The following is a 16,134-nucleotide window of genomic DNA, read 5'->3' on the forward strand; positions in this document are numbered from 1 at the left end:
TAGTGCTTGAAGCCAGTTCGAAGCCATAAAATCAATCACAATTTTATGATCTCCCAGAAGCTAGCAATCATATTGCCTTGCATCTGGGATAAAAGCAAATAACAGGTGATACATGGGAACAGGAAATTCTTAACAGCTCCCTTCCTAGGTTTATTCCAAAAGGATGACATTTACAGGAAATGATAGCGCAATAGTTAACATGGAAATGAAACATTAACACTTAATGTGGCAAGACTAGGTTAAAGGTTAGCTAGATAATCTGAGCACTTTGAGACCAACCAGGCTTTATAAAATTTACCTCCAAAATTCTGAAAAGCTTTCAGGAGGGTTATCAGAAATACTGCCAATAATGTAGTTAAATCAACAAAATGTTAATAACTGGGGGAAAAGCATGTCTTTCCAATTTTGGAGACTGGTCTGGACTTTACAAATTTTCTCTTTTAAAAATAACCCTAGGCTAAAGATCAGTTTGAAACCCTATTGATTGATTATTATTCTATTTTGGAAATGTTTTTATTGGGATCATGTATAACAGTATATTGTATCTCATATAATTCTTTCTTACTACTATCCCTGAAGTTATATAAAATTTCAAAATTGTGGAAATTGTGGAAATGAACTTACCCCAAATGAGCAGATTTGACCCTATAACTACTGAAGCTTTAAGGGACTCACATGTGTACCACTTGCAAAGGAGCCTGAAGAACGTAGCTCTCAGTTTCACTTAAGCGTTGACCTCAAACGCATTTCTTTTGGGGCATTCAAAATTTGTGCAGTTGTAGGGCTTTTTTCCCCTGCTTTGCTTCGTTAAATTTATTTCTCAACCTTGACTAGTATTTACTAGTATTTTCAAATATGTACATATGATTTTTTTGGTATGTAAAAAATTTAGCCTGACTGCATTTCCTAAAAGATTCAAGGAAACAAATTTCATTTTCTTTTCTTTTTGCAGGAAGAGGTAATTTGAGGACCATGGACAGAGAAGCCTGGTGGATTATGGTCCGTGGGGTTGCAGAGTCAGACACAGTTTAGTGACTTAACGACAGCAGCAAGAGTTGCAGGACTACCATAGAGGGATTACAATCCCAGGTCCTCAGGTCAGACATTCAGGGTCTGATTCCTAAAACATTTCTCTGGAAAATATGTGATTAAATTCTTTCTAGAATTACCACTATAAATCTATGCTCTAGTTTTGTCTTCTCAAAACATCGGGTTTCAAGGCTGCCCTTATACTTTCGCAGAATAATGGCTTCAAGCAAGGTGAAGGCCAACCCTAGTTGGCATCTCCACTGCTGTAGACGCACTTTGCATGGGCCACACAGACACCCCTGTTCACTGAGGTAAATACAGAAAGTTCCATCTAACAACCATGCTGTCTGTTGAGTGTATGTGGTTTATTCACTCTTCAGAAACTGTGAGTGCACTGAAAGTTGAGATTGTAAATTGCATGATTTTACACAGAGTATTGTAATTGCATACACTACTTCACCTGCTCTTGAATGGCTGAGTCAATGAGTGAACATATGTTTGATCTATAGCACAAAAACTTTCTTCAGGTTCCATCCAAAAATGGCTCAGAGAAGGTAAAGGTAGCCAGTTACAGCCTCTGGTCCATCTTCATTTCAGTTCTAAGCGTCATTTATATTATTGTGAAAAATCAATAGAATTTGTGGTTCCTGTTCTATGTGTTGAACAGAAATAACAATTTATGTTAAGGTCAATGCATGGATATCAGGTTTAAATTTTCAATTCAGCCAAAGAAAAACATTAAGAAGTTATCTGTTCTATCTCTTCTGTTTCTTGAGGTATTCCTCTTAAATTTGAATGCCACATTTTTGGTGATAAATGCACAAACATATAATGATGAATGATGGTAGTGATTGTTTTTAATCAACACCAAACAAATCACTTTTTAGCTCTACCAACTTTGGAAAGTTGAATTATAAACCACAGTTTACATCTCTGTCTGATATTGTCCCAGGATTACGTGTCCTTGGTGTTTCGTTGCCTGGTTTAATACAAACAAGTGTGATACACAGCCAAAAAAGAATTAAATCTATAATGCTGATAGCTGTGTTAATATTTTTAAGGCATGCCATAGTCTATAGGAGACATTGTATCTTGGAATTTTTCTTTGAATTACCTTTCCTATGACTCTCTGTCACACAGAAGTATCTTTCAAAAAAGTTGAAATATTAGAAAGGCCAAAAATCTGGGTGAGTAGGAAAGACAGAACCTCCTAGAAGTTAAGTGTGAATAATGCCTACAGATTGTGTAACGTTATTTAATAATTTACTTATTAATTTGTTAGATTTTATCCAAATAGAATTTATTTTTAATCGAATGTTTTGTGTGTGTGTGTGTGTAATAAGTGTTCACAGAATGAAATTTTAAAAGCATATGATTACTTTTCTACTAAAAAAAAATCACTTGTGAGTCTAAACTCTTCTGCTTTGATCAGAGACAAAAAATACAGAAAAGTGTTGTCTGGGCCTGGTTCCTAGTTGTTAAATACAGTCTGTGTTACGTATGCTACACTGAAATCAATAACCATTAGTGATATTAAGATGATAAAAGAAATATACTAATTAATTTTCTGAATTGCTCTTTTCTGTGAAGCATTGTTTGACCTTTAGCTGTCATGCATGCATGTATATCCATGACTAAGAGTGCAATCAGACTGTGTTAGTTTTTACATTTAAAAACTACTATTCTCTAATGTCACCTACTCATACCATAATAACAGAAACCTGACAGCTATAAGAAATATCCAGAAGAATCCTGCACAGTGCTTCCAAATTAGGAACAGTTTTGGTGACTGTTTTCTTTTTGTTTCAGGAAGAAATGATTGAGCCATAAATTGTGGTTGAGGATGTAGTTGGGAAGAAATAAGATTATAAATCTGTATTTCCTCTAAATGTTTTCATAATGTAATTTCTATTACATAAAATATTATATTTTGTCAAATGAAAGTAGGAAAACATTTTCTTGCTAATATGATAGTTTAATTACAAATGAATGTCTGATATCTGTAAGTACATAGTGCCGATGAAATCTTGAGCCATTTCTGAATTTATGAGGTAGAATCCACAAGGCTTGAGCCCTCAGATGTCTGGTTTTCTACAGACCATTCCTAGAGTTACACAAATTTTTCTGTTAATTGTGAGCCATGTTAATGAAAAGCTATTAGAATGACTAAAACATGGAGAGTATTTATCATCTTTCACTACGAATTATTTTTCTACTCTTTTCCGTGAATAATTTTTTTCTCATATTGGGTAAAAATATCCCTTGATGATTAATGATAGCTTTAGATGACGTTAGGAAAACAGACAAAAAGAATTAAGGCATTAAGGATGGAGAAACCCAAAAGATATTGCATAACTTTTGCTGACATCAGTTTCTGTTTGAATGAGAAGGTGCTCACCTGACAGCTGTGATCTGGTCCTCAACTTCATAAACACCCAGTTTTCGATACACTGCATACAGGAGTTTGTCACCTTGGAAAGCTGTTCCTCGACCATCCACCAAGGCAATGACTATCCCTTCCTTACTTGCAAGATAAGATATCCAACTAATAGCGAATATAGACCTTACACTCTGACTGCAGGGACCACCATACCTAAAGGGAAAAAAGAAAGAGAATCTCTGATGTTTTTGTGAAACTCAACTTCCCATCAGGGCCAAGAATTGCCTTTAGTATTTCCCAGTACATTTGTATGATAAAATTTCAATAACAGCGGCATTAGAGCTGGCTCAGAATCAAGAGAGGACCAGGCTTTTCCCAGAGGTTTGCTACAAGGAAGTTGTTCTGGGACACAGCCCCTCCTATTCCCCAAAACGGATACATCTAGGGTTGGCATTTCAAGGAATATGTGTGGGTTTTTCGTCATTTCTGCCACCTGCCACTTGCTAAAAGCAGGCATAAGATATACTAAAAAAAATGCATGGTGTTTTAAGCAAATTGTGTGTAGGTCAGCACTGATTTGGGGTGTGATTCCACAAAATGTATTCCATTCCCTTATTTCATTTCTAACTCAATTACATAAGACATGAAGATGATTTACAATATTTTTTTGGCTGCAGTTTCTCTATCTCAAAGGTATTCTGACACATTAGGCAATTTGCCACACAAAGGAAATTCAAAACAGCAAATGCAAGCAAGTCCATCTAAAAATCTCAAAACTTTCTCAAGCTATTTTAAATAGCCATATTTTATTTACTCTGATTAGTTGGGGAATATATAAAAACAGCATCAATAGGAACTGTTACCGAGGAGAATGGTTCATTCTATCTCACAAATGTGTATTTAATACAGCATGCTTTCAATAAATGTTTTTAAACCAAAGAAAATATTACATACACTTGAATTAGCAAGGGATACTTCTTTGATTTGTCAAACTGAGGAGGAAGAATCATCTTGTACCACAATGCTTGAAAAACAAAAACAGAGAAAAATCTTCATTCCACTATACTCAGCATTATTTATTTTCTTTAATAATAATATATAACATAAAATCAACTTATAATTAGTAAATTGTGAAGAATCAAGACTATGTTTTTCTTGATTTTTATTATGTATTTTGTCTAATTTACAAGTTACTAGAAATATCGAACTATTGTTTTTCTAGAAGCACACATTCTAAAATTAAAATTAGATAAACTTAAAAAAAAATCAGTGTTGAAATGGAGCTATAGAAAAAATATCAACCCTATTCACAGACATATGAAGGATATTTCATAAAACCTTATTGCTACAGTAACATTTTAAAATTAAGATCCTATAATATTATAGGGTTGTACTATAATATTTCCCCTACAATTTTGTTTTTAAAAAGCAAGATAAGTGCTCAACTTCATATTTATTCATGAGAAGTTTTTAAAGATCTTACTAATATCATCCACTTTAAGTTTCTTAATTTCTTCTTTGGGCAGCTGAATATTTTTCAAAGCATTTTCCAATTCCTTGTTGTCTTCCAGGATTTTAATTTCTTAAAAAAAAAGTTCATTTTTAATTAATAGAAGTTCTATAAAAAAATCTCTTTCTTAAAATGTCTTTGAATTTACTATGGATGAAACTGAAATGGTATATGGATTGCTTAAGGGTCTTCATATTGACAAGCAGATTTTTAATACAGGCTTTAAATCAGGGATGAGCTTGTAAAAGACATCAATCATTGTCTCCTAAACTGACCCTGATGGCATCCAAACATTTTGAGCAGAATCACAGAAGTAATAATGCTTATTCAGCCACATTTTCCTGTGTCCAACCTTTTTTTAATAAGTGCCCTGAGTAGGTAGAATTTTGAAAAAAATATTCACTAAAACAGAAGTGGTAGAAATAAAATCTATATCGCTGCTACTTCATATTTAAAGCTATAAAGTTTGTTTTAAAATCTTCAATGCACAAGATCAAATATTAAGTCTGTGATATTTTCATATCTATTTCTTTCTTAAATTCTTCCTGCTGTACTTGCTTAATATAGGCTATTCTTTTTTTTTATAATTGAATTACTGTGCATTCAATTCCTTCAAATCCTTTCTTTCAAGGCAGTTATATATCTTAGTAGGACAACCATATATACACACTTTGATCTTTGTCTTTCATCATAAAGTGTTAGTCACTCAGTCATGTCTGACTTTTTGTGACCCCATGGATTGTATGTAGCACTCCAGGCTCCTCTGTCCATGAATTCTCCAGGCAAGAATACTAGAGTGGGTTGACATTTCCTTCTCCAAGGGATCTTCCCAACCCAGGGATTGACCCTGGTTCTCCTGCATTGCAGGCAGATTCTTTACCATCTGAGCCAACCCGAGACTCCTAAAGAGAACTCTCAAAGGGGGCACCTGGACAAGATCTCCTAAAAAACTGCTGTTTAACTGAACAAATCCATTGATCTCCTGAGAAAAGTTAGGTTTTTTAATAATAAGTGACGTTTGTAGCTTTATTTTTAAAAAGAGGGTCTGGATGACTTCTGAGTTACAGCAGGCCTGTGGACTCCTTGTTTTTGTGCTTTTTTAAAAAAGTGGTCCTTGAAGATGGGGAGCTGGGGGAGTACTTGCAACTACACTAAGTTTGCCAAACCACTTCTCTTGTAACTCTCAGCTTTCATGTACTCATGGCATTTTGCTCCAACGTGTTACATTTAATCTTAGAACAAGGATAGATGTTTTGGTATGAGTTGTATAAGATACATAATACATTTCATTTTAACTTTGGATGATCCATCAGGAAAGAGATAGCTGTGGCAATTTAAAAGTTAAAACTAAAAAAGGGAATAGCAGGTGATGGGGAGAGATAAATTAGGAGGTTGGGATTTACATGTATGTACTACTGTGTATTTCTGTCCTTTATCGAGCCCATCTTTGCATGAAATGTTCCCTTGGAATCTCTAATTTTCTTGAAGAGATCTCTTGTTTTTCCTATTCTGTTGTTTTCCTCTATTTCTTTGCATTAATCACTAAGGAAGACTTTCTTATCTCTCCTTGCTATTCTTTGGAACTCTGCATTCAGATGCTTATATCTTTCCTTTTCTCCTTTGCTTTTCGGCTCTCTTCTTTTCACAGCTATTTGTAAGGCCTCCTCAGACAGCCATTTCGCTCTTCTGCATTTCTTTTCCATGGGGATGGTCTTGGTCCCTGTCTCCTGTACAATGTCACGAACCTCCGTCCAGAGTTCATCAGGCACTCTATCAATCAGATCTAGTCCTTTAAATCTATTTCTCACTTCCACTGTATAATCATAAGGGATTTGATTGAGGTCATATCTGAATGGTCTAGTGGTTTTCCCTACTTTCTTCAATTTAAGTCTGAATTTGGCAATAAGGAGTTCATGATCTGAGCCACAGTCAGCTCCTGGTCTTGTTTTTGCTAACTATATACAGCTTCTCCATCTTTGGTTGCAAAGAATATAATCAATCTGATTTCGGTGTTGACCATCTGGTGATGTCCATGTGTAGAGTCTTCTCTTGTGTAGTTGGAAGAGGGTGTTTGCTATGACCAGTGCATTCTCTTGACAAAACTCTATTAGCCTTTGCCCTGCTTCATTCCGTGCTCCAAGGCCAAATTTGCCCGTTACTCCAGGGGTTTCTTGACTTCCTACTTTTGCATTCCAGTCCCCTATAATGAAAAGGACATCTTTTTTGGGTGTTAGTTCTAAAAGGTCTTGTAGGTCTTCATAGAACCGATTAACTTCAGCTTCTTCAGCATTACTGGTTGGGGCATAGGCCTGGATTACTGTAATATTGAATGGTTTGCCTTGGAAACGAACAGAAATCATTCTGTCATTTTTAAGATTGCATCCAAGTACTGCATTTCGGACTCTTTTGTTGACCATGACAGCTACTCCATTTCTTCTAAGGGTTTCCTGCCCACAGTAGTAGATATAATGGTCATCCGAGTTAAATTCACCCATTCCAGTCCATTTTAATTCACTGATTCCTAAAATGTCGACGTTCACTCTTGCCATCTCCCGTTTGACCACTTCCAATTTGCCTTGATTCATGGACCTAACATTCCAGGTTCCTATGCAATATTGCTCTTTACAGCACCGGACCTTGCTTCTATCACTGGTCACATCCACAGCTGGGTATTGGTTTTGCTTTTGCTCCTGCTCCATCCCTCTATTCCTTCTATAGTTATTTCTCCACTGATCTCCAGTAGCACACTGGGCACCTACCAACCTGGGGAATTCCTCATTCAGTATCCTATCATTTTGCCCTTTGTTACTGTTCATGGGGTTCTCAAGGCAAGTATACTGAAGTGGTTTGCCATTCCCTTCTCCTCGATAAAGGACAGAAATGGTATGGACCTAACAGAAGCAGAAGATATTAAGAAGAGGTGGCAGGAATACACAGAAGAACTGTACAAAAAAGATCTTCACGACCAAGATAGTCACGATAATGTGATCACTGACCTAGAGCCAGACATCTTGGAATGTGAAGTCAAGTGGGCCTTAGAAAGCATCACTACTAGCAAAGCTAGTGGAGGTGAAGGAATTCCAGTTGAGCTATTTCAAGTCTTGAAAGATGATGCTGTGAAAGTGCTGCACTCAATATGCCAGCAGATTTGGAAAACTCAGTGCTGGCCACAGGACTGGAAGGGGTCAGTCTTCATTCCAATCCCAAAGAAAGGCAATGCCAAAGAATGCTCAAACTACTGCACAATTGCACTCATCTCACACGCTAGTAAAGTCATGCTCAAAATTCTCCAAGCCAGGCTTCAGCAGTATGTAAACCGTGAACTCCCAGATGTTCAAGCAGGTTTTAGAAAAGGCAGCGGCACCAGAGATCAAATTGCCAACATCCGCTGGATCATGGAGAAAGCAAGAGAGTTCCAGAAAAACATCTATTTCTGCTTCATTGACTATGCCAAAGCCTTTGACTGTGTGGTCACAATAAACTGTGGAACATTCTGAAAGAGATGGGAATCCCAGACCACCTGACCTGCCTCTTGAGAAACCTGTATGCAGGTCAGGAAGCAACAGTTAGAACTGGACATGGAACAACAGACTGGTTCCAAATAGGAAAAGGTGTACGTCAAGGTTGTATATTGTCACCTTGCTTATTTAACTTATATGCAGAGTACATCATGAGGAACGCTGGGCTGGACGAAGCACAAGCTGGAATCAAGATTGCTGGGAGAAATATCAATAACCTCAGATATGCAGATGACACTACCCTTATGGCAGAAAGTGAAGAGGAACTCAAAAGCCTCTTGATGAAAGTGAAAGAGGAGAGTGAAAAGGTTGGCTTGAAGCTCAACATTCAGAAAACAAAGATCATGGCATCTGGTCCCATCACTTCATGGGAAATAGATGGAAAAACAGTGGAAACAGTGTCAGACTTTATTTTTTTGGGCTCCAAAATCACTGCAGATGCTGATTGCAGCCATGAAATTAAAAGACGCTTGCTCCTTGGAAGGAAAGTTATGACCAACCTTGATAGTATATTAAAAAGCAGAGACATTACTTTGCCAACCAAGGTCCGTCTAGTCAAGGCAATGGTTTTTCCCGTGGTCATGTATGGATGTGAGAGTTGGACTGTGAAGAAAGCTGATCGCCGAAGAATCGATGCTTTTGAACTGTGGTGTTGGAGAAGACTCTTGAGAGTCCCTTATACTGCAAGGAGATCCAACCAGTCCATTCTAAAGGAGATCAATCCTGGGTGTTCATTGGAGGGACTGATGCTAAAGCTGAAACTCCAATACTTTGGCCACCTCATGCGACGAGTTGACTCACTGGAAAAGACTCTGATGCTGGGAAAGGTTGGGGGCGGGAGGAGAAGGGGACGACGGAGAATGAGATGGCTGGATGCCATCACCGACTCTGTGGACATGAGTTTGAGTGTACTCCGGGAGTTGGTGATGGACAGGGAGGCCTGGCGTGCTGTGATTCATGGGGTCGCAGAGAGTCGGACACGACTGAGCGACTGAACTGAACTGAACTGAACTGAACTACTGTGTATAAACAGATAAACAATGAAGACCTGCTGTACAGCACAGCGAACTATCAGTACACTCAGTATCTTGCAACACCATGTAATGGAAAAGAATCTGAAAGCGAATATATTTACATGGATTTCCCTGGTTCCTCAGAAGGTAAAGAATCTGCCTGCAATGCAGGAGACCTAAGTTCAATCCCTGGGTCGGGAAGATCCCTGGAGAAGGGAATGGGCCCGTACTCCAGTATTCTTGCCTGGAGAATTCCATGGACAGAGAACCCTGGCAGGCTACAGTCCTTGGGGTCACAAAGACTCAGACAGAACTGAGAGACTTTCACTTTCACTTTAAGGACTCTCCAGGTGGTGTGAGGGGTAAAGAATGCTCCTGCCAAGGCAAGAGATGTAAGAGGTGTGGGTTTGATCCTTGGGTTGGGAAGATCCCCTGGAGGAGAAAATGGCAACCCACTCCAATACTCTTGCCTGGAGAATCCCATGCACAGAGGAACCTGGCAGGCTACATTCCATGAGGTCGAAAAGAGTTGGGCACAACTGAAGTGACTTAGCATGCACGCATAGCTGATTCACTTTGCTATATACCTGAAACTAACACAACATTGCAGATTAACTATATTTCAATTAAAAACTCAAAACTAAAAGAAAAAAGTTAAATGAATACTCAGTTCTAAGTACAATGAAGCCAGTCCCTCATCTCTGTGTGTGGGTTCTGATTGTGGAACTGTCAAGGATAAAGGGAATCTATGCAGAGCAAGCACACAGAGTGGCTGGAATATTTACTTAGACAACGTTTATCATTTTGCCAACAGATGCTGGAAGTCTGAGACAATACACGGATGTTGCCTGATTGGGTTGACCTTGATTCCTTCTCTAGTCTGTTCCCAGTTAAGGACTTACTGAAATGACAAGTTGAATAGAAAAGCTTATTAATGCTTCTACAGTCCAGAGTTGCATATTTATGGAGAGTAAATGAACAATTTTCCTACCTCTTGGAGCAAGATAGAATTTCATAGGGCTGTGAAGAGAGGGAGGGGTTGCAATTGGACTTCTGTATGTGGCTTTGCATTAGGAGTATACAATATGGCAAGGGTTGCTACAGCCCAGACTATACCTTTTAGCTTCTTTTGCTCATCATTGTATACTCGATGCCCAGCATGCTCAGTACCAAGTACATGATATGTGGCTGTGCTCTCCATATGTTTGGAGACTCTTCATTATGATGAATCAAGGTGTAAGAATGATAGACCACATCTGATTTATTTGTTAAAATCATAGTAACTATGATATATTATTCATTGATTAAATTATGTGAAGAATCTTCAGGAAACCTGATAAAAAAAGGCTATTCAATCAGCTGAGCAATTAATGAAAATCTGCTGTATCTGAAGTACCTAAGCCTCAAATGGGTCCTCCATGTCAAGTGTCAACTCTTCAACGTTTTTATAGCATCTAGGTCAAGTGCTATCTGTTATTGTCCAATGACTTTACTTCACTTTGCAGAGAAAATATAGCCATTGCACTGTTTTCTACAAACTGTGGCAGGTGGATTCTTTACCAACTGAACTATCAGGGAAGCTCTGTTTTCTACAAACTTTCATAGAATTACATCAAAAATTTCCTCACTCTCTCATCACAAGGCCAGAGATTAATTTCCTTACCTGTCTCTGGACTCCACTTTACCCAGAGTAGAGGGACATTCACTCCTTTATGTCTTCAACCATGGTCTCCACATTTCTTCCATCAGCATTTAACCATTCTCAAGTGTTTATCAGCTTTCAAAAGTTAATTTAAACCTCTATCAATCTCTTCCAGGATTATCCACCTCTTTCCTCCACCATCGAAATAGTCCCTTTTTATTTACTTACCTCCTATGCAAACCTAAATTTACTTCAGTCTTGCTTCTACCTCCACTGCTCCACTGAAACTGTTCTGACTAAGCTAATGCTCATCCTTACTTTGCTAAACTCATTGATTTAGGGCAGGTCTTATTTCACTCTGAAGTGCTTGACACAGACGAACACTCCCTTTTCTTGAGATCCTCTTCTCCGCTGAGTGCCGTGAATCCATACTCTCAAGGGTGTCCTTCTCCTTCTGTCCGCCCTCGGTCTCCTTTACAGGATCATTTTCTCTTTCTGTTTCTCATGTTGGTGTTCTGCACAATTTTACTCCAGGCTCATTCTTTACTACCCTTGCCCACCCTCACTTTCCCAACTCTGCTCTCTCATCCATTTCCACAAACTTAGTAACCATGTATTCCATAAATGAATAACTTCCTGATAATTATCTTCAATTCAAACTAATCCTCCAACATTCAGATCCAAAAGTATGTCATTCCAGGACAGCTCCTCTTGGATACATGTCATCAGTACCTCAAACTCAATATTCAAAACAAAATTCATCACCTCCCCAAAAACGTTCTCTCCACTGTGGGTTTCATCTTTCAATAAAAAGCATCAGTATGAATCCATTTGACCAAGTTAGACATCCAAACAGCATCAACCTCTCCCTTATATTTATGAGTCTTAAGGTTGACATAGTCATCATTAGGAAACATTTCTTAACCCCCTATTCCAGAGGAGGAGCCCTGCTAATATGCTTTCAGGAATCTCTACTTTCCCTATCTTAATACTTTAATCCCACTGTGTTGTAACTGTCTGTTCACATGTTTGCATTCCCCACTGACCTGTAATCTCCTGAGAACAGGACCATCTCTAATGCAATATCTGTTCACTTTTAGGATTTTCTAGCAAAGTGCCTGGTTTAACATAATAGGTGCTTAATAAATATGTATTGAATGAAAATTTTTGGCACCAAATGCAAAGAGAAACTACAAATAAATAGAAGACATAGCATCTGCTCTGAAAAGCTACTCCAAAACTTATCCGGATATTGATTAAAAATACAGATTCCCTAGCCCAATATAAGACTTATTAAACTGGAATTTTGGAGGCAGACCTGAGAACCTGTATTTATAATAAATACCTCTCTGGAGAATTTCATCATGGGGCAAGTTTGCAGAACTTCACTAGGAAAGAATTTTCATTGGTTTTGAGAGTTAAAAACATGTCAATATATATAACATATATAGACACATGAACATTGTACCTATTTTGTAAGTACTGAGTGAAGTGATAAAGTTTTGTAAGCAGTACAAAAATGGTATCTAGCAGGAATATGAGAAGGATAGTAAGAAAGTGGAAGTTCGTTAAAAAAGAGAAGCTGACCTTTATTTTGCAGTCATGCAGTTATTTTCCCTGGATTCAAATGGCTGAAAGTTATCAAGATTATTTTATGCAAATCAGAGATTGTGTTCTCTTTTGAGAACAAATGAGAATTACACATTTATGGTGATTTCCATTAAAACAAAGACTTAGAAATTTGAAACTAGTCTTGCTTTAAAATTTCTCTCACTGAAGGTTGAAATGAGCCAAACTCAGAAATACAATCTGTTATTCTTTAAAGTATTTCATTATTGGACACAAGGTTAAAAAAAAAAACAACAAAAACCCCCAAAACTTCAAAACGCAACTAAATTCGCAGCTTCATTATTACAATGCTTGTCCTGTCCTGAGCTCTTGAATGGACTCTGATTTTCCTCATTGCCTTATTTTCACCTGTACGTAGGCCATTAAGCTGGCAGCCAAACTAATTCCAAAGCAGTCAGTCTCCTGACTTGTCACCAAAGCTGTCCAAGGACAATCACAGGCTTGAGTGCTGAAGCCCCTTTTTGTCCTTAGATTCCATCAACTTCAACCCCACAACGTTTCATAGTAAATCAAAAGGTAACAGAGAACCGCAGGAAGAGTCTCAGGGCAATTATACACTTGGATATCTCCGTCAAGAATAAAAATGGTCATCTTTGAGCTGTGAACTATTTTTGAACCAATATCACGAATACAGGATGGAGGAGATCTGCCTTGATAGCAGTTGAAAATGGAAAGAGCCTCCAAATTTCAGGGCTCTCATACGTGGCAACAGTGTGATGTAGCTGTTAAAACAAAAAAGCTAGCATGATAGTCACCCTCTGCTTCAAACTGGAGTTATATCCGGAACTCATCTCCAGTTCGGGATGTTAAAAAAAAACAGGCCTTCTTATTCAGGAGGGAGAGTGTACTAAAAATCTTCAGTTTCCTTCCAATTTTAAGCTTCTGTGTTTTTATAAAGGTGATTGGGGAAGACAGGATTAATTCGTCTTATATAACATCTGCTTTATGCCTGGTTCTTATTGCAAATAATAATTAAATTTCATATGATCAGGTTTGACAAAGAATAGGTTGATCGATATAATCATAAGCTATGCAATAAGCTATACGTCACTGTTCCCCTTGCTGGTGTGGGGAAGCTGTCTTGCTTCCTCCAGTGTCGCAAGAGTCCAGGATTTCTTAAGACAACACTATGTGGGAGACAGTACCTTGGTCGGTGCGGCCGTCATGAAGGGTGGAAATGGGGAGGCCTGGGCCTGTGCACAGGATGAAACAAAAGCATGGCTTAGTTTTAAAATAACATTTAGCTTTCAATAAGAATTGCTGGTTGTATTTATGATTACTGTCAAGCTCAATTACCTCTTTTATTTATGCAACTATTTTTTTTTCTCCCATAAAGAAGTAAACATCCCCTTTTAAGTTACATTCAAACAACACATGAGACCAGAGCCCAGTCAAAGAACAGACATAAGAGAAGAGTTGCCTGTATATATTTCCAAGAGTGATCCTAAATAGTCAGTATCTAATTACACAAATGGGCCCCATAAGCTGCAGGGGTAAATGGCCTGCTGGGAAGATATGCTGTATGTGCCAGTTTTAGCTGTGTCTTTAACTTCACCAATACTCAGATTATATTTTCTATCTTGCTTCTTGGTTCAAAGTTCAGTTTATTTTGGTAGGTAGAACTCAGCAACTTTTTTTTTGTTTCACTTAATTGCTATAGGCAGAAATAAATTTATACAGAAAACATTTCCTGTTCAATATGCTGTGACAGGACACATTCCCTATGAAACAGACCTAAAAGGAGGTCTGTTTTGTGCACCAAACTTTTGTGCACCGAAAGTTCATCTGGGGTGCTGTATTAGGATCCCAGCTGTGGGGGAAGAGAAAAAAAAGTGGGGTATTGAGGGAAAGTGGAGCATGGTGTAGTCACAACAGATACCTCAGCCAACCTCACTGGGAGCTCTGGAGCTGGCTGGCCTTCAGAGTTGTCTTGAATGGACCCAACTAGTTTGCCTTTTATCTCCCAGAATGGAGTGATTCTTGATTTGGGCCTGAGAGAAGAGCGATCTCTGGCTTGGGTGCAGGGGGCCCAGCTGTAAACTTTTAGCCACCAGCTCTCTCAGCAGCTGGAGAAATGAGGACTCAGTCCTGAAGGTAGGAGGTCCGAGTGGCAAACCAGTGTCCACCATATATTTTGACATGGAATTCAGGTTCTCTGTGCAGAAATTGGCCTTTTTTTTTTTTCTTTCTGATCTTAATTCCCCAACCAGAGATCTAATTTTTGCTCTCCTGCCGTGCAGTGGAAGTATGGAGTCCCAGTCACTGCCAGGGAAGTCCAAAAACTGGTCATTTTAACAATATCTGTAAATATTAAAAACAACTATTACTTACTTGAACTATAGAATAAATAACACCTGGAAATATGTTCGTAAAGTTATTAGAAACCCTGGATGTGAGAAGTTCCTTCTTCTGCCTTGTTCCTGACATCTTTCCGCCTTCAGAGAAGATGCTTTTGACTTGCTTCTCAGTGTGCTCTAAGTGTTAAAAGTGGCAGGCCCCATGGGCAAAGCCAGAGGCTGTCTAGTTACATCCATATTTGTAATTGTGATTCTGGGGTCTTAGTCCCATTTTCCAGTTAAACTTTATAGGCAATAAAGCTAATATTTTGATTTCCTGCCTGACTCCTCAATCTGACCTCAGAGCAAGGAGAAAGGATATCATTTATTAGGCTCCCTCAATAACCAGCAGTACTTATTGTGTGGAGTCTCAATTTTATAGAATTTAATTTCAGAGATTTTCATTTTGATTAGATTTTCTTCAACATTGTTAAAAGGTACAAATACATATTGTATTTTTTGTTAGCATGTAAGGCAATGAGACATGAATCTGAATTTCTAAACTTTGGTCAAACAGCACCCACCTTATGGGATGTTCTTAGGTGTGCAGTTCCAGTAGGGATAACTAGCATATACCTTTTGCCCAAACTCTGAGACAAACTAATGACTGACTGCCCTTGACACAAGTGGCCTGAGGGTGTGATCCTAGTGGCAGAAGTATTCTTTGCACTGCTTTTGTTCCATCAGCATCATCAATATGATTTTACCTACTTCAATCCTGTTATCTGGGATTTACTCACCATCTCTCTCAGAGAGTTTGAAGTTACATAATGAAGCTTTACTCTTAGTCCTAAAGGGGAAGATTTCAAGGTTTTTCCTATGATGGTGCAGTGACTCATTTTACTGGAGCTTCAAAAACACCAGACGATGTGATGCTTCCCACACAGTATATTTTTTGCTAAATGGGAAATTACCATACTGCCGAGGAAGAGTGAGTGTGGAAAAGTCAGGCGATTCAAGTTCCAGAAAGGAGTCTTTCACCAACTTTTGATGAGAGATTAGTATTTGATTTCTTACTCTTCAGGGGGCACTTAGGCTCGAGCAGATCTTAGGAAGACACTAAAAAGTGGATAGTGC

The 16,134-nt window shown here is 38.2% G+C and overlaps 1 protein-coding gene across 1 annotated transcript in view; it reads right to left on the reverse strand.

Annotated features, from left to right (window-relative positions):
- FAP (fibroblast activation protein alpha) overlaps positions 1-16,134 on the reverse strand; it is an 83,813-nt gene that overhangs the window by 14,375 nt on the left and 53,304 nt on the right. Inside the window, exons 18-21 of the mRNA XM_055397367.2 lie at positions 13,867-13,914; positions 4,893-4,991; positions 4,364-4,433; positions 3,428-3,622 (exon numbers count right to left, since the gene is read on the reverse strand). Of these exons, the coding sequence (XP_055253342.1) occupies positions 3,428-3,622; positions 4,364-4,433; positions 4,893-4,991; positions 13,867-13,914 (412 nt within the window). The remainder of the gene's footprint in view (positions 1-3,427; positions 3,623-4,363; positions 4,434-4,892; positions 4,992-13,866; positions 13,915-16,134) is intronic.

Source organism: Moschus berezovskii, chromosome 2 (genome assembly GCF_049115385.1).
Source record: "Moschus berezovskii isolate FMDL1 chromosome 2, NW_MosBer_1.0, whole genome shotgun sequence".
Classification (NCBI taxonomy): Eukaryota; Metazoa; Chordata; class Mammalia; order Artiodactyla; family Moschidae; genus Moschus; species Moschus berezovskii.